This window comes from Vipera ursinii, assembly GCF_947247035.1.
Source record: "Vipera ursinii genome assembly, chromosome: Z".
NCBI lineage: Eukaryota > Metazoa > Chordata > Lepidosauria > Squamata > Viperidae > Vipera > Vipera ursinii.
Genome location: NC_139517.1, coordinates 25,992,433 through 26,012,978, shown reverse-complemented (window position 1 = coordinate 26,012,978; position 20,546 = coordinate 25,992,433). Strand labels below are relative to the sequence as shown.

The following is a 20,546-nucleotide window of genomic DNA, read 5'->3' as shown; positions in this document are numbered from 1 at the left end:
TAGGTATATATTTTGTATGAATTGAACTGAATTGTCCTATAAATAAATCAAGGAGGTAAACATACTTAATACTCTTTCCTCATTCTATTTTCTTCACAACAACCCTATGACATGGGTTGGACTGAGAAAGAGTGACTAGCCCAAAGTCACCTATCTCATCCCAAAGGCAGGACCACAGTCTCCAGGTTTCTAGTCTGAACCCTTAAGGACTATACCAAATTTCAGTGCATTCTTTAGCACTATACTTTAAAAGTTTCTTAAGACTTCTACCATGCCATCACTAGATTAGAGCTATACTGCATCTCATTTCATGCCCAGGCTAGATACACACACACACACACACACACACACACACGTACCTATAGACATACATACATACAGCGTGGACTATCAGTAGAAGCCCTTCTTGCTTTGAGCGTAGAAAAGAAGATCTTTGTAAAACTTAAACAAAGTATATGAAACTTAGACATTTAGGTAGGCACATCTCCCTTACAGATAAATGCTCTCTTCCTCAGATACTCTTCAATTACTTTTATAAAATTCTGTATGCCCCATATAGAAGAATCTTCTCCCTATATCATATAATGTATTTCGTACTAAGGTGTTGGTCCATATTCCAAACTCCCATATGAAGATCGAGTTTGTATTTGCTCAAACATAGAGTTGAGTCCAATTCATACATCCTTCTAAAGTGTGCACTGTACTCTCATGGCAATCAGAGCTAATGCACCCCCCTCTTGGGTCTGATAGACTCCACTTATGAAGAGTAAATTGAGGTGTTTAATTGGGAAAATGGGGATATTTCCACAGGAGATTGGTTGGCAAGTTGAGAGCACTTCTGGATCTGTCAGTGGGGTTGGAGAGTTGAAGTGATTCCCCCCCCTCCCCAGGTCATTCATATTGTAGAAGAAACTGCTTAAAACTATTCAGCAAATGTAGCTTGATTTGATATATGAGAATGATTGGACTATAGAGCAGGCATTATGATTATTAGAATAACATCTGCTGTCTGGGAGTTCTTCCAGAGCTTTTCAAAAACAATTTCAGAAATTTATTTCAGGGGCAGGCAAAATTAGTGGGTGGAATACTGCAACCACTCCTACAGAGGAAAATACTTTTCCATAATATTATAAACTAGCCATTTCTATAACAACAAATGAATCTAATCAGTAAAACCCCAAATCCCTCCCTTTTTTTAATCATCAAGTTTTTGACACCTTGCTAAGCACTGGTGGTGCTCAAATACTGTCATGTCGTAAAAGTGGTATAATCTGTGAAAAGGTTGAAAAGCCCTGTTCTAGTCCAACCCCATGCTCATGCAGGAAACACTGTCCTAGTCCTATTAGACCTCTCAGCGGCGTTCGATACCATTGACCATGGTATCCTGCTGCGGCGTCTCAGGGGATTGGGAGTGGGAGGCACGGTTTTGCAGTGGTTCTCCTCCTATCTCCTGGGACGTTCGCAGTCGGTGTTGGTAGGGGGGCAGAGGTCGACCTCAAGGTCTCTCGTTTGTGGAGTTCCTCAGGGGTGGGTCCTCTCGCCTGTCCTGTTCAAGATCTACATGAAACCACTGGGTGAGATCATTCGTGGTTTTGGAGTTGGGTATCATCAGTATGCCGATGATACCCAGCTTTTTATTTTGACCCCAAACCACCCCAGTGATGCCCTCGACGTGATGTCCTATTGCCTGGAGAAGGTTCGGGTCTGGATGGGGAGGAACAGACTTCAACTCAACCCCGACAAGACTGAGTGGCTGTGCATACCGGCATCCTGGGATATTCAGAACATTCCATCTCTTTCCATGGGGGGTGAACTATTACCCCCCGTAGATAGGGCTCACAACTTCGGAGTCCTCCTAGATTCACGGCTCACTCTGGAAGACCATATAGTAGCTGTGACTAGGGGGGCCTTCGCCCAGGTTCACCTGGTGTGCCAGCTGCGGCCCTATCTAGATAGGGATGCCTTATGTACGGTCATTCACGCGCTCGTGACCTCTCGTCTGGACTACTGCAACGCTCTCTACATGGGGCTGCCCTTGAGGACCACTCGGAGGCTCCAACTGGTACAGAATGCAGCCGCGAGAGTTGTGTTGGGAGTCTCCCGATACTCCCATGTTACACCTCTGCTCCGTGAGCTGCATTGGTTACCAGTTGTCTTCTGGGTGAGATTCAAGGTACTGGTAATAGTGTTTAAGGCCCTACATGGCATGGGTCCGGAGTAACCTAGGGAGCACCTGCTGCCGGCATCAACTTCCCTCTTCCCTGTGCGCTCCCACAGAGAGGACCTCCTCAGGGTGCCACCGATCAGAGAATGTCAATTGGTGGCCCCCAGGGGGAGGTCCTTCTCTGTGGGCACCCCGGAGCTATGGAATCGGTTGTCGGTTGAGCTCCGGATGGCGCCCGACCTTCGCTCCTTCCGTTGCGATCTGAAGACACTCTTATTTGAACAAGCCAGCCTGGCCTGATGGGGGATGGGTTGGGTTTTTATTGTCATTTTTAATATATGTATTTACTGTTTTTAATTGGGCATATGTTTAATTTTCTTTTAACTTTTTTATTTTTGTATTTTTTATATATCTGCCCTGTTCACCGCGCTGAGTCCTTCGGGAGAAGGGCGGTATATAAATAAAATTATAAAAAAAAGAAAAAAGAAAAAAGAAAAGAAAAAATACTGTGTTATTTGGAGGGTTCATCCCTCTTAACTAAAATCTTTCTATTTCTTCAGCTATATTCAAACAAGTGTTTAATTTTTAAATATTCCTTCTGATATACCCCATCATCTAATTCCTCAATTCTCACTTTAGCCATCTTCTTTTGCCAAGGATCTTTCCCAATCAATATATTCCATTGCATCAAAGAGTCTTTCCATAATCTTGTAATTGTTGTGGATATACTAGGCAAATCAAACATCATGTCTTTGTAAAAAAAATTTGCCCCTTCATATTCATTGAAGATTTCTCTCATCATCCCCTGTCTCCCCATTTCTTGTGGTACTCCCAATAGCTCAGCAATCTATTTTGTCAAATCTTTTTCCTTATCTCCAAATTTACTTTGTGGTCTTAGAGTACAAGTTATCTTTTCCATGTTCAATATTTCTTGTAAGTCATTCTCCACTTGACTCTCCACTAGCTTATATTCAGTTGTCTGCTTTATATGATCTCTATCTTTTTTTGTTTTCTCAACATTTGATTGTTGTGACTTTAAATTGAGAATGCATTCATTTAAATTTTCAAACTCATTTTTAATTTCCTCATGGTTTGAAGTTAATATCATTTGTATTTGTTGTAACAGAATATACATTTCCTCCTGGTAAGTATTTTTTTGGTTTGTTCTTTCTGCAGATCTCTGATGCTCCATAATGAACAAAAATCCTTTCTCTGCCAATAACTTTAAAGTCGCAATTAAAAAATATATATTTATAATCCAGGAAGGTCAATTTTTTTCTAAGTTTTATAGTTCTCACTTTGTAGATAGTCCACAAAGTTTTCTTTTCTTTTGTTACAGCTGCTCTTTGCTTAATCAAAGCCCTAAAAGTCATGACAACAGGCTTTTCTTTCTGGGCTGTATATTTTCATCCACCACAGATGTCAGCACCAGTCCATCTTTCAATTCCTCCCCCCATAAACTTAATTAGTTGCTTCCATTTAGAGGAGGGTGGAACAAAGACCCCCCCTCACTTTCGAAGGATTTTTACTTCTGGGTTTTTTTTGTTTTTTTCTCAGGAAATCAGTCATGTAGAAGAGAGAAAACTAATATTCTTACCCACTTCAGTCATGCTGTTTACAATCATGCTTAGTTTAGTACTTTTTGGCTTTGGCTGCATGTAGCTTGGGCTAGACTCACGAATGACGCTAGCCTTTCTTCTGTCAGTTTTGGGAGAGCTTTCCCCAGACGTCTAGATCAACCACCATCTTTCCAGGATTGGCAGGCTTCCCTCCTTCCTTGCTGCCTCTCCGTGGTGACTTTGGACCCATTTAGGGTCCCCAAACAGAGAGGAAACAGCCATAGGGATCAGATTGTCTCGGTCCCTCAGCTTTTGCAGTAGCTGCACAGAACCTGAAGCCCTTGACTCCCTCTTCTTTGAGGAAACCCCTGAGATATTGGAACACTGCTATCATGTCACCTCTAGTCCTTCTTTTCATTAATCTAGACATACCCAGCTCCAAAAACCATTCCTTATATCTTTTAGCCTCCAGTCCTCTAATCATGTTTATTGTTTTTCTATATACTCTTTCTAGAGTCTTTTACCTAACCAATGATGAGATTTGGGAATCATGGACAAGAGATAGCTGTAATGAAAAGTCTATGGCTTTATTCTGTTTATAAATGGAATAAATAATATGGTCCTAGAATAAAGCACCATATCCTTATTTAAAACAGCCAGTCACATGATAATGAGTTTAATAAGTAAATAAAATATTCTAGAATATTCCTATTCTAGAAGCAATCATCAGCAATAAATTAAAAAATATGCTAACTAGCCATATCATAGTGAACAGAAGGGAAGTTGAAAAACCATTTAACATTTATGTTAATAGATTTCATTCATTTTTCTACTATTTTAGCTCCAAATTTCCTACGTAAATGACTAATAGAAGGGTGTTTTGAAAGAAATAGATTTTTTTTATCTGTAACTTAACTTATAGAAAACATTTGGTATATCCAATGTGTTGTTCATTTTATAGGGTTTCTTCCTCTTATATATATATTATTACATATGTAAGCCTTACAGGTATACTTTACTTCAAATTTTGTTATTTAATGTGGACTGTAAATAAATGAATACATAGAAACAAAAATAATTATAACTATTTATTTATTAAATTCATATGGGTTTCCATCTCAAATGCATGACCATAACAGTTATATTTAAAATGGGCTTCTTGATCCAAAACACTACATGTCTTTTTAGAAGCAAAAATCATAAAGTAGAAATATACACACATTTGAACTAGCAAGCATATTAGTAATTTTGTGAGAATATTTTGAGTACTTCATGGAATTATTGCAATTTGGGAATGTGGTGCTTCATAAAATGGCTGCCAGGGTGGCTAGGATCAGATACAGCCAAACAATTTACCAGGAACTAAAATGTTCCTTGTCGAGACTTCCTGTTCCGGTTTCAGCAAAATAAAACAGAGGACTTGATCCTCCGGCTGAAATTTCTTTTTGTTGGTGACCCTAAGGGGCCAGATTCCACCCTGGAGGGGTGGACTGAAGAAAGGAAATTCCAGGGACCTAGGAGAGATGGCAATCTCTCCGAATAGCCCAGGAAACCCCTCCCAAAAAACAAACAGAAGAAAAGGCTGGCTAACATCATGTCTAGTCACAGCTGAATACCAAGAGAAGTCAAAAGTGATTAAAAAAAGCGAATAATAAACAGTATATTTGAATCTGGGTAAGAATATTGATTTTCTCTATCTCATTTACTTTTCCTGAAGAAGAAATCCCCAAGATAATATCTCCGAAGAGAGAGGGGGAGGACCATTTGTTTTCTCTTTTGTTTGGGCGGCGTCTTTGTCAAGGTCTGGAAAACAAGTACAAGGACATGATAAATGAGTAAATGCTGACACCTGCTGGAGGATGAGGATTGTTTTCCCTTCCTTTGTTTTTGAACTTCTAAGCTTTTGGACTGCACCTGTGTAAACAATACATGGCTGAAACAATGAATATACTACAAAAAGAAATATGTGATGAGCAACAATACTTTCAAAGGACAATGATTTTAAATCACATAGAGATGCAGAAAGGATGAATCAACTTATTCTCAATGTAATTTCACTTCAAGAAATCTCTGAAAATATAGAACAAAAAATTGAAATACTTGCTTTACAGAAGGAATTATACATTAAGTAGCAAAACTCCCAAAGGATAATGACTTTAAACTATAAGAGAATACAGAAGAACCCTGAGAGTATGAACCAACTTATTTTCAATTCAACTTCACTTCAAGAATTCTTTCAGGGAAAGATACCGGAGATGATTAAATGCAACTTTGAGGAAAAGGATTGCAAGATGGAATTATATAAAACAAAAAACTATGACTTAATTCAAATGAGGAAAATTTTAATATTTCTAAACAATTTGAAGAATAGGGGAAAGAAGAGCCATCTATTTGAATTTGGCTAAACGATGGGAAAATTTTGAAATATATCATTCTCAGAGAAAAAAAATCTCTTCCTTCTTCCCTTTTTCTTTTGCTCTTTTCTTTTATTCTTTTAAGTTGGAATGATTTAAATAGGAATAAAACATAAAAAATATGTTTTAAATGAGCTTTAGAGGACTAGATGACTAATGGATATATTTTGAATTGGAAGAAATCTCTCTCTCTCTCTCTCTCTCTCTCTCTCTAATATATATATATATATATATATATATATATATATATATATATATATATATATATATATATATATATATATATATATATATATATATATATATATATATATATATGAGAGAGAGAGAGAGAGAGAAAGGGCGGTATACAAATCCAATTAAATAAATAAATATATATATGTAAATTTTTTGGCTTGCTAACAAAGAATAAATGGAGACCGATATGATCATTTCAAACTTATTTGTTCTCATATATATTCTTTTTTTCTTTTTTCTTTTTTTCTTTCTTTCGCTCTTTAACTTTATATCTGTTTATCCTTAGTATTTTTATTAAGAAATATAAAAGTATAGGGGGTCTATATGGAAAAAAACAGAATTAAATTCATAAATGTTAATATAGTTGAATGTTGAATTGATTGTTATCTGTAAGAATATTTAGAATATTAAGGGAGAAATAAGTGGTTCTTGATCTTTATTGCCTTTTTTCCTCTCCTTTTTACATTTGCTTATTGACTAGGAAATATAAAGTATGAGAGGGATTGTATGAAGGGAGGAAAAAAATGAAATTCACCAACGAAAATACAGTCGAGTGTTAAAAAAAGATTGTTATTTGTAAATATTTTTTTGGGGGGGAATTAAGCTGAAATAAATATAGTGCCAGGACCTACGATAAGGCAACTAAAACGATCTATAAGATTATTGAAACTTTACACTTAACTGTTCTTAAACAAAAATGTTTTAATTTAATGTTTTGCAAACAATGATTTGTTTGAGATAGGGGAAATCAAATGAAATTGATGGATCAAATATAGACTATAGAAATTAATTATTAAAGATTGTTTTATAAATGCCACCCAGACAACATTCTGTTTTACAATGTTCTATGTTATGTTAAAGAAAAAAAATTCTAATAAAATATATAACAAAAAATAAATAAAATGTTCCTTGTCATTTTCTTTCTTTATTTATAAGTATATTGTGTCATTTCCATAAAAAAACCCAAATCTAAACATATTACAAAGGGAACATACAATAGAAAATAATACAGAAAATAAATCAATATCACAATTGTAATAATAGTAACATAAACTACAATAATGTGCCCAAATATTGTTAGCCCCCTTTTGTAAAAATGGATAGTAATGGACACTTTTGAAAAAAAAATTGACATTTTTTTATTTTTATTTTTTATTTTTTTATTACATTTATATCCCGCCCTTCTCCGAAGTCTCAGGGCGGCTTACAAGCTTAGCAGTAAGCTAAGGACTATATAAGGCCATGAACACTATTTTAAATATTAAAATAATACGTAAGGTAACATAAGGTGAAGAATCTATCATACATGACAGGAGGATACTTTGGATACATTAGTCTCCATAAGACCAAAATCTGTTATACACACCCCATCTTTAACTACTTTACCACAGTCATTGAAAAGTTACGATACTATAAAACTATTGCTGTACTTTCTAACAATTTTAAAGAAGGCTTCCTTAACTTCTCTGTTTCTCAAACTGTAGATGATGGGATTGACCATTGGAGTCAGGACAGTGTAGAACAAAGAAAAGATCTTATGTAGCTCCTTCAGACTTTCTGTTTCAGGAACAACATAGACAAGCAATAGTGAAACAAAGAAAAATGAAACTACTGTGAGATGAGAAGAGCAGGTAGAGAAGGCTTTCTGTTGTGCTTTTTTAGATTTCATTTGCCACACAGTATAAAGTATATAAACATAGGAGGTCATTGTTAGGAGAAATGGGATCCCTATACTCAGGAATCCTAGAATAAAAGTAGCAAGTTTCACTAGGTGTGTATTGCTACAGGAAAGATTTGCCACTGGATACACATCACAAAAGAAATGGTCAATTTTACTGGGTCCACAAAAAGTTAATTGTAACAGAAAAGCAGTTACGATAGTGTTGGTCAACAAACCACTTATCCAGGATGTGAGGGCTAACTGGAGGCAGAGTTTACCATTCATGAGGGATGCATAATGCAGAGGTTTGCAGATTGCTAAATATCGATCGTAAGACATCATTGCCAGAAGATAACATTCAGTGGATGCTAAAAAACCAAAGAAGTAGTATTGTGTCATACACCCAAAGACAGATATAGATTTATCCCCAGTTACAAAACTAGCCAGCATTCTGGGCAGGATGGTTGAAATGTAACATGTCTCCAAAGAAGACAAATTTACAAGGAAGAAGTACATGGGGGTATGAAGACGATGGTCAACTACAACAAGTAGAACAATAAGTAGGTTCCCCACAATAGACAAACTGTAAATAATAAAAAACAGTGTAAAGAGGAGTATTCCCATTTGGGGAAGTTTGCTGAATCCTAAAAGAATGAACGTTGTAACACTTGACTGATTTATTTCCATTCTTTCCAATTAATTATTATTAAGATTATTCTGAAAAACAATTTGAAGAACTTTAGTAGCCTCATTTTTCCTTCTTTTCTTCTATCTGATGATTGTGGTAAAAGCTGACATACATTTCTTGAATACCTGGTTGGCATATCTAAACAGCAGAAAGAACAGGTGTTGTATTTCTAAACATATTAACCACATCATGATAGACAATGTCACATATTCTATAACATTAAGGGATATAAACAATATTCTGATGTCAGGTGTGAAAGACCAGGTCTATATGTGAAGATCCAATCAAACTGATTTGTTGATAAATACCCTTTGCACAGAAATATTCTCAACTAACAATTAGTACTTGGACTTAGATAATGGTCTAGCGGGGAAGTCATGTTTGGGTAAGACTTAGTCCACTTTGGCTACATAGAGATTTAAGGCTCATTCCTCTTTTAACTCTGCCCTCTGGTTCTGCCACTCCTTCTACATCTGATAATGTTCACTGTTTTCATCTCAGAATGTGTGTCTGAGGGGGGAGATATCAATTCAATTAAAATCAACTGACTTGCCAAAATGAGCAGCAATAAGTGGGTTAGGATGCTGACCTTGTCGATCAGAAGGTCGGCAGTTTGGCGGGTCGAATCCCAAGTGCCGCATAACAGAGTGAGCACCTGTTACTCGCCCCAGCTTCTGCCAACCTAGCAGTTTGAAAGCATGTAAAAATGCAAGTAGAAAAATAGGGACCACTACGGTGGGAAGGTAACAGCGTTCTGTGCGCCTTTGGCATCTAGTCATGCTGGCCACATGACCACGGAGACATCCTCGGACAAGCGCTGGCTCTTCGGCTTTGAAACGGAGATGAGCACCGGCCCCTAGAGTTGGAAACGACTAGCACGCATGTGTGGGAGAACCTTTACCTTTACTAAACATTTGCAGCTATCATTCTTTATACATGATATATATCGCCAGAAGAAGAAAAATATGTAGAGTACACATATTTTGGAGAATTGCATCTATCACACTTTGTTCAAAAAAATATAGTTGGGCACAACTACAAAAAATAAAGTTGCATTTAAAATAACACGTTTTGCAAAGTATAATGAATCTTATTTACTTTATGTGAATTGAATTGAATTTATTAAATTTATATGCCGCCCCTCTCCCTAAGGACTCAGGGTGGCTCACAACAATAAAAAGTTAAAAAGCATAAAAACAAAAATTAAAAAAGAATTAAACCATAAATGTAATAAATACATAACAATTAACCCAATAAAACCAAATTTAAAACTATAGTCAGTCCAGGCCCGATAGATAGAACATCCATGTCTTCAGGTCACTGTGGAAGGACTGAAGGTCAGGGACCATCCGCAGCTCCGGAGGCAACTCATTCCAGAGGGTCGGTGCGCCCACAGAGAAGGCTCTCCCCCTGGGGGTCAACAGCTGGCATTGCTTAGCCAACGGAACCGTGAGGAGGCTGACTCTGTGGGAGCGAACCAGGCGATGGGAGGTTGACAATGGCAGCAGGTGGTCTCACAAGTACCTCGGGTCTAAGCCATGTAGGGCTTTAAAGGTAATTACTAGCACCTTGAATCACACCTGGAGGGCAACTGGAAGCCAATGCAGCTTGTGCAGGAGTGGTGTAACATGGGAGTATCGAGAAACTCCCATAAGCACCCGCGCAGCCGCATTCTGCATCAACTGAAGCCTCCGGGTGCACAAGGGCAGGGTCATGTAGAGAGTATTGCAGTAATCCAGGTGAGAAGTGACAAGGGTGTGGGTGACCATGCATAGGTCATCTCAGTCCAAAAAGGGGCTCAACTGGTGCACCAGGCGAACCTGTGCGAAGGCCCCCCTGGTCACAGCAGTTAGATGATCCTCCAAGTTAAGCCATGAATCCAGGAGGACACCCAAGTAGCGGGCCCTTTCTGAGGGGGGAAATACCTCCCCCCATCAAAAGAGATGGAACATGTTAGACAATACAAGATGCCAGTATCCACAGCCACTCGGTCTTGGAGGGGTTCAGCCTGAGCCTGTTCCTTCCCATCCAGACCCACACCGCCTCCAGGCACCGGGACATCATGCCAAGGGCATCACTGGGTTGGCTCGGGGTAGAGATGAACAACTGGGTATCATCCGCATATTGGTGATACCTCACCCCAAAGCCATGGATGATCTCACCCAGCAGCTTCATATAGATGTTAAACAGGAGAGGGAGAGAACCGACCCCTGAGGCATCCCACAAGTGAGGGGCCTCGGCGTAGATCTCTGTCGCCCTGCCAATACAAACTGCAAGCAGCCTGAGAGGTAGGAGGAGAACCACCATAGAACAGTGCCTCCCACTCCTAACCCCCGAGCTGTCGCAGCAGGATACCATGGTCGATGGTATCAAAAGCCACTGAGAGGTCAAGTAGGACCAGGACAGAAGAACAACCCCTGCCCCGGGCCTGCCAGAGATCATCTACCAGTGTGACCAATGCCGTTTCCGTGCTGTAACCGGGCCTGAAACCAGACTGGTGCAGGTCCAGATAGTCTGCTTTATCCAGGAATTGCGGGAGCTGATGCGCCACAACACTCTCAACAGCCTTCACTACAAAGCGAAGGTTGGAGACAGGACAATAGTTATTCAAGGAGGCTGGGTCCAGGGCAGGCTTCTTGAGAAGGGGCCTCACCACCGCCTCTTTTAAAGTGGAGGGGAAGACACCCTCTATCAATGTGCATTCCTCATTAATCAAATAAATGGCATGCCATACCAGTCCTGCAACATAATAATCAGATTGAAATGCATATGAAATGCAGTGATAGTTTTGGGTCAAGTTATCTCATTAAAACCCACTTTAGCCCAATATTATTCCATGGAATTTTATCCTATGAAGTCATTTCATAGATAAAATTTAAGATGCAAAATTATTCTGTGGAGGGGATAGCAAATCTTGATCAGAAACATTTAGTGAAGCAATCCAGAGTCCAGAGGGTTTTCCATGTAAACTTGCTGAGATCACTTTCTCTGCATCACCAAGATTCAAGCAAACTTTTCTGATACAATACAAGTAATATATGTCCAAACAGTGATTATTCCTGATCTCTCCAGATAGCATATTTGTGAATATATAATACAAAAACCACTGAATAAGCTTTGGTCTAATAAGGAGAGATTAATAGTTATTGTTTACTATAGTAGTAATAAATATTCATATATAATCTAGGCCCAAGTAGAGTAGAATTGTAATTTTAGATTAAAAAGATAGGAAAAAGAGAGAGATATATCAATATATTCCTCAAATTTATGCATAAAACAGTGTCAATAAATTATTGAAATGGAATGATTAAAGAAAATTGCAACTTAAAATCCTGACTTTAAAGAAAAGACAGCAAATTATTTGTGACAAAAAACAACAGTGGATGTAATATAAGTGAAAGGCAATGAAGAATAAAAAAATGAATATGAAGTGAACTGAACAGGATCAAGTGAAAAATACATGTGTTATATATGTATGAATGTATGAATGGGTGAATGTGTGGGTGAGTGAAATCAATCAATTGGATATAAATATAATTTATTTCTAGCAGTAGACAAATATTCGACAAAGTCCAGCTCTGGAAAAGATCATATCTATTTCTTATATTTCCTGACTTATATCTGTTTGTGGAATCATATTTCTGGTCTGAAACAACAATACTATTAGTCAATATACTTCTGGACACAATTCAGTGATACCCTGAAGGTGCTAAATAGCTGTTCTGATCAGCTAACCCTTTTAAGATCTTTTAAAAATATGTTCTCTCTATGTTGCCTATTCCTAAGAAAAACTGTTTCTGCTGCAGAGAGAGAAAAAATATTTTTGATGGTCACATATTAAAAATGTACATATTTCTCTGTGAAATGCTTTCTTTGCTATTGTTCTATTCTTGGCTTTTTTGTTCCTATATAACAGTTTTTTGGTAGTGAATATTTTATTTACTGAAATTAAATTTAGAATTATTTCACTTATTTCTTTCTTTTTTTAAAAATTGATGCTTTCTAGTAAAAAGAAGTGCATTAAAAGAAATGGGTTTCAAGTTCTTAAAAATTAATACTGCAATCCATCCCATGACTTAGAATTATCGAGATATTAATGCCACTGTATTCAATGAAATTGTCATCTTAAAGGGTATATATAGTAAGGATTATAATTTAAATTATCTGTCCATCTTTTCTAAATCTATAATTAGTGGGGGAAAAATAACAGTGTGGGAGAGGAGTTATGTTGATGGCAAAAAATATCATGAATCTGGTAGCATTTTTTCCTACTAACAAATTTATCAGATGAAACTGATGAAGAAAGCTGCAACTCATGAAAACTTATGCATTTTAAAATTTAATATTATAGATTTTAAAGGTGCTACCAGACTGCTGAATAATTGCCATTGTACTTAAAAGAAATATCTCTAATCTTTATTGAGCACCATATATATATAAATGGCAGAAAATAAATATGGCAATCAAATATAGCTGGATAGATAGATAGATAGATAGATAGATAGATAGATAGATAGATAGATAGATAGTTAAACCTTATTGTCATTTTTTTATTGAGAGCACAATGGCAAACATTAAAAATGAAATTTAGTTGCTTGCTCTAAAGTGTACACATACATAACATACATTTAAACACACTATACACAATATACATACACACACACACACACACACACACACACACACATATATAACTATACCCTTATATACAGTACAAGTAACATATAAATATTAATCACCAGTGCTTTTTTTGTAAAAGAAAAAGGTGCCGAAACTCACATGTCATACAACCCGCCTTGCCTACCCTACAAGGTTCCATCCAAAAAAGATGCTGGAACTCTGTTCTGAGCATTCTATGACAAAAAAAAAAGCCCTGTTAATCACTGTCCATCTTGAGGACATAATGGAAGGAGGAAGTTTTAAAGTTCACAAAGTTAATACTGTATGGAACAAAACTGTAACTGAATCTAGATGTTCTGTTTTGGATGGTTTTCCAAAGATAAAGTTAAGTGCTGAAATTTGGGAAAAGGATGAAAATGAGTTTTGTTTTTAATGGAAATAGACTGGTGAATATGGAGTACAAAGACAGATACCATTTACAGCCCAGGGCAAAGTTATTGCTTTGTTGAAACAATTGTTTCTAGTTAATATAGAATGATTATCCTGGAAACAAATAAAGTCAACATATGAGGTTAGCTCTCACCTGTAGTTGTTCCATGTTATATCAGAGCTGTTCTAGTGTGTGCCATTAACAACAAAAGATGTGGAAGGGAAAATATAGCAGTAAACCATTCTCAGAATGTTGTGTCCAAGTGTTGTTAAAGCATCCTTTTTACACTAGTTGGTGATCCAGGATAATAATATTTGTGCTTACATGAGCAGTAGGTTATATTATTATTTTTAATTATTGGATAATTAAAATATATCACATGAGCCTAGGGATTTCATCCTGACTGACTCTTGGACAAACTGTTCTGATGTAATGCACTCTTAATCTTCAAGAACGTGCCAAAATTCACTCTTTCTAGATAAAACATATAAATCTTTGGCAGGGTGATTTTTCTACATTCATACCTACCTTTTCATCATAATACTCCCTTCTGGAGAGAAAAATATTATACAGAGCCCAGAACAATAAGTAATAAATAGTAAGCCAAACACAAGAAAAGATAAAAAGAAAGAAAATATAACTAAATATAGTGTATGTATGTATGTATGTATGTATGTATGTATGTGTATGTGCATTTTATATATACACATAAACACTTTATATACATACACACATATGGGTATAGATGTGTGTCTGTCTATATCTATCTATCTGTCTGTCTGTCAGTCTGTCAGCCTGCCTATCTATCTGTCTGTCTGTCTGTCTGTCTGTCTGTCTGTCTGTCTGTCTGTCTGTCTGTCTGTCTATCTATCTATCTATCTATCTATCTATCTATCTATCTATCATCTATTCAAATTCAAATCATTCAAGTCTTCATCATGTCCATAATAATGTCCATAATGTTTTCTATAAACTTATATAAACTTCACACTTATACAAACTTCACACTTTCCTCTTTTGGAGAAACTTAACAGCTCCGTTGTCTTCTCCTTCCTGTTGACTCACTCAGTCTTCCCTATGTGAGAAATGACTCTAGATCAATTCATAATAATGACTACATATTACTGGAACAGGTAATTGTTTGTATTCACTGTCTATGCCAAATATCTAGTGGTGTTTTAAATATATAATATAAAATATCTATTAATTGTATTAATGATGTCCACAACCAAAATGCACACAAAAACATTTTACAATATTTTTGTCAAGCGCAAGATGGAGGGAAAGAAGCACGTTATGTTAAGTAAAGCACACATCAGAAGAAGTATTATAGAAGATGTACTATTTGATATGATACTTTGTACATAGCAGTTATAAAAATGGGACTTGAAAGAAAATCTTGCATAATGGAATGTTAGGTCATTCAGGCACAATATTTTTCTGTTGATGAAGAAAAGGTGCCACAGTTCAGCATACAGGCAGTATAAAAGGAAGAAATAGTTGTTTAATAAGTTATGATCATATATTAATTTGCATCTTTGGAAAATGTATCACGTTGTTTTCAATTCTCATTAGGCCCTTGCGGACTTCTTGGTTTCTTAAACTGTAGATCAAAGGGTTGATTAGAGGAGTCAATACAGTGTAGAAAATGAAAACAAATATATTCAATTCCCTCATACTGGATGTATCTGGCAAAATGTAGACAATTATTATTTTATTTAATTTATTTATTTTAATTCCATTTATATCCCGCCTTTCTCCGAAGACTCAGGGCGGCTTACAAGCTTAGCAGTAGCCTTCATTCTATGTATATGCCTGCTTATTAGGGCTTTCACACACACCCCCAAGCGGCATTATTACAAAGTCAGCTTAATTGCTTAATTAGTGTATCATTAAAAAGGCAAACCACCATGAGATGAGAAAAAAAGAAGTTGCTGGCCTTTTGTCTTTCGGTAGCAGAAGATATTTTTAGAATTGTGACAATGATGCAAATATAGGATATTAGAGTTAGTAGAAATGGGATGACAATGAAAATGAAACTAATGCAAAGGGTTACAAATTCAATCAGGTTTGTGTCACTACATGACAGTTTTTCAAGTGGAATCAAATCACAAAAGTAGTGATTTATGACATTGGAGCCACAGAATGATAATTGAGCCAAAAGAGACACTGTTAGGCAACCACCTAGAAAAGAAGCAATCCACAATCCCATCAGGATGTGGACACCTATGTTCCCATGCATGATAGAAGCGTAATGCAGAGGTCTACATATTGCCAGATATTGGTCATAGGACATGACAGCCAGGAGATAAGTCTCTGTACCAGCACAAGAACTAAAGAAAGAGAATTGGATCATGCATCCAGTAAAAGAAATGGACTGTTGAACAGTAAACAAATTGCCCAACATTTTTGGTAAGATGATTGAACTATAACAGGTCTCCAGGCAGCACAGATTCCCCAGGAAAAATAACATGGGGGAGTGAAGATGGTGGTCAGATTGCACTAAGAATATAATGAGGAGATCTCCAGTTATTGTTGCAAGATATATCATCAAGAATGAAAAGGAAAGAAGAGGCTGCAACTCTGGAAGAATTCCAAATCCCACAAGAATGAATTCTGACATCATTGTCTGGTTTCCTTTCTTGATAGTGAGCATTTCTTCATTTCCATAATTGACATAGGCTTATTTACTTTTCATATATTCCTCATTACCCAGATTCATGGCATGAGCAATAGGTCCTGCAACATAACAAGAATTAAAAAGATTGCATAAATGAATTACAAATTTATAGTTTTGAATTATGATGTTCAACTAAAACATGGCCATTCTAACTCACCCATGTGTTCAGGCTAGAAATTTTTTATTTTTATTTTAATTCCATTTATATCCCGCCCTTCTCCGAAGACTCAAGGCAGCTTACAAGCTTAGCAGTAGCCTTCATTCTATGTATATGCCTGCTTATTAGGGCTTTCATACACCCCCCAAGCGGCATTATTACAAAGTCAGCTTAATTGCCCCCAACAATCTGGGTCCAATTGAATTGCAGTATTGTTAAAGCTACTTCATGGCTAAAAATCTACTGCAGAAGTCAATTTCTATTGCAGAAAGCAAGCTGAAACAAAGAGAGGGAGACTGTTAGGAGCGTAAGATCAGCGCTGCTCAGAAATGGCGATTCCCTGCACGTCCCAATTGCTTTCCTTGCAGCAAGTATTTACTGGCCTCACTTAGCAACCTCAACCTCCCAGAGAAGGGAGGGAGGGAGGAGGGGAGGGAGGGAAGGGGAGGAGGGAGGGAATTGAAGGAAGAGAATGGAAGGGCTCTGACATTACAGATGTTCTGTTTGGAGGGGAGGTTTCCAGGTGGACAGAGCGAGGCAGAAGAGAGACTTCTGGAGGCTTCATCTTTGCAGCAAACTCCTCTGCCATTATACACATCTGATAATGGAGAGAAAAGTGGACTTTCTAAGGATGTTTTCCATTAGAATTCCCTTTCTAGTGAGATCTACCCTGACATCTTCACTACATGCATTGTCTCCCTTGTTTGAATCTGCTTAATTGTAATTTCCTTGATTAGCTACAGTTTTCAAGCAGTTATATTCTCTTTTAATCTCGATCTATTTGATTTCTCCAGAGCTTCTTATTTATTCCTGTCAGTTGTAATATGTTACACATCAAGATCCTTGGCCCCCAAATTTTAATTACTTTACATTTCATAGCAAATTTCTGCCAATTTGAATCGAAGCATAGCGCTCTCTGAGCTTTGTTGCAAAGAAACAAAAAACCTTTAAGATCACTCCTCCCTATACTAACAGGGCAACCCACTACTAGAATATAAATTAACAGCAAACCCCGTTCCCTACCTACTAGCACTGCTGATGTTTCATAATTTGGGTAATGAAAATCTGCAAGAAAACAACCAAGTTCAGAGAGCACCAAGGACCCCTCATGTCAACCCTTAGCTATAAATACTCTCCTTGATCAGTTGAATTAAAGTGTTATTCTTTTAAATATTTCTCAACTTACTGCACCCTTCTGGGTTGCATTATCATTATCATCATCTTAACCTTATTGCAGTTATTAACCAGAAGAAACGAATTGGTTTTCAAATACTCAGAATATCCAAAACTAAAGTGAGAAATTCAGGATAGTTAAAAAAGTACTTTCAGACAAACATTTTGGCTAAAAAAAACAGTATCAAATCATACAGCAAGATGAAATTTAAGCATGTAATCTGGATAATATGAACTTTGAATAGTACTATAAAATATGAATATATGCACAAATAGATATGCATATTCATATACATTCTCCCTCTCCCTTTCTCACATACACATACACACACATACATGTAACCCGCTTATCCTGGGCTTCACTTAGGAAGCAGCATATTTGCCCTTCAGAGTATAAACAGTAGCCTATTGCCTATTGAAAAGTTTGGTTTTCCCCCTGCCCACTCACAATAGTAACAACTTTTGGGGTGTCTTTTGTGGTGGGTTGTAGTTCTTACACAAAGGCTGAGATTTCTTGCACCAGAATCTTGGCATGAAGTTTTTGCAACTGTTCCTGTATCAAGAGATTTAGTCATTCCTTTATATTGGACTTAACACTGCTTATCTTAGTTATTACAGTAGCGGAGAGAGAGAGAGAAAGAGAGAGAGTGAGAGAGAGGAAGAACAGCCGACCAGCCACCTGACCATCAAGGTAGTGGTGCATATTAATATGGAGAAATTTCTCATACCTTCATCAGTACAAAAGGAAAGTGATTCAGCAGTTGAACCACCACCGAAGAAATCAAAACTGGCACCAAATCAAAAATACAGTGAAGATTATTTGACGTTTGGATTTCATTTCCTGGAAGAGAATGATCAGCAGCTTCCTGTTTGTGTTATCTGCAATAAAGTATTATCCAAGCATTCCATGAAGTCTTCTTTGCTCCAGAGACATTTTACAACAAAACATAAAAAGCACACTGAAAAGCCAGTAGCATTTTTTTGTGAAGAAGAGAGATGAATTTATAAAACGATGTGCTGCTTTCATGAAGGCCACTACCATCTCCAAAAAATGTCTGGAAGCATCTTACCAATTGTCCTTGATAGCAGCTAAACGAAATAAGCCTCACACAATTATAGAAGAAGTCATGATTCCCTCTGCCACTGCAATTTCCTCAATTCTCTTTGATGGAAAAATGACTGCTGCTATTCGTCATATTCCATGTTCTGATAACACTGTCCAAAGACGAATACAAGATATGGCCAAAGATGTCATTCAACAAGTGGTGGAAAAAATCACAACAGCAGAAAAATTTGCATTTCAATTGGATGAAAGCACTGACATCGCTGGTGAGGCACAACTAGTTGTCTTTGTGCGTGTTCCTGATTCGGACGATATACTGGAACACATATTATTTTGCCGCGCACTACCTGGCAGAAAAACTGGGGAAGAAATATTCACAATAATTGACAATTTTTTCACTGAACATGGAATATCATGGACTTGGTGTGTAGGAATTTGTTTTGATGGTGCAGCAGCTCTTACAGGAAGAGGTTCAGGGGTGATAGCACGAGCTAAGGCAAGAAACAGCTCCATTGTTTCAAATCATTGCATCTTGCATAGACATGCACTTGCTGCTAAATGGATGAGCCCAGTGTTACATGAGACTTTGGTGGATGCTGCAAAAATAATAAATTTCATCAAAAGCCGGCCATTGAATGGACGTTTATTCCGGCAATTATGCAAGGATTTGGATTCTGAGCACATCACTCTTCTCTTTCATACAGAAGTACATTGGTTGTCAAGAGGTGAAACATTATCGATATTATTTGAGCTACGAGATGAAATGCACCTGTTCCTGACAAATGTTTCATCACCTCTAGCAGAAAAGTTTCAAAATATCTTGCCTTGCCTATTTGCTGATATATTTAAAAAGCTAAATGAACTTAATTGGTCACTGCAGGGCCATGGTCATAACGTGTTTGTTATGGAAGACAAAGTTTGTGCCTTCCACAAAAAAATCTCCCTGTGGATAGGACAAGTAGAAAAAAAGAATATTCCCTCATTTCCCAATGTGTCAGAGTTTATTGAACTAAATTCTATTGTTGACAGTGAGGGCATTGAAACAGCCATCAAAAATCATTTGGAAAAATTGCACACAGAGTTTGTGTTGTATTTTCCATTCGTCTCAACAGGATGTGATACTAGAATTTGCTGGGTTGCATCACCCTTCACCATGGGCAATGTTCAGAACTCTGACCTTTCCTCTCCAGAGCAAGAGGCACTTCTGGAATTGATATCAAACCACAGTTTGAAGGAACTGTTCAATGAACAAACACTGACTGAGTTCTGGAGCCAAGCTGCAAAACTATACCCGGAAGTGGAGTATAGTACCATTTGGTTCCACATAGTTGTGTGAGAAGGCATTTTCTTCCTCAAAATGTATAAAAACTAAGGAAAGGAATTGCCTTCAGCTGGAACCTGACTTAATTCGGTCAGTAAGCACTCTCCAGCCATGACTGCAAAGATTAATGGCAGAAAAGCAGGCACAAGTTTCCCATTAAAAGTGTGGTAAATTAGTTCACTTTTTTCCTGTTTTTGATTGGACAGTAAAGTTTTTGACACTGGTAGTACTTGAATATTGTCATGTCCTAAAGGTGGCACTCTCCTCTGCCTCTGCAGGGAGGGCCGTGATTTTCTCCAGGCTGGGGTCTGGGCAGCATAGCGCTGGACAATGGGAGGGAGGGAGGGAAAGAAGGAAGGGACGAAGAAGGAGGTAAGAAA

The 20,546-nt window shown here is 37.3% G+C and overlaps 1 protein-coding gene across 1 annotated transcript; it reads right to left on the bottom strand.

The window, feature by feature from the left end:
• Positions 1-7,776: 7,776 nt before the first annotated feature.
• Positions 7,777-8,658, bottom strand: LOC310650114 (olfactory receptor 11L1-like; the record flags this gene model as incomplete). Its single annotated transcript, XM_083378948.1, has 1 exon — positions 7,777-8,658. One exon carries the CDS (start codon positions 8,656-8,658, stop codon positions 7,777-7,779), a length of 882 nt encoding a protein of 293 aa, XP_083235074.1.
• Positions 8,659-20,546: the final 11,888 nt, after the last annotated feature.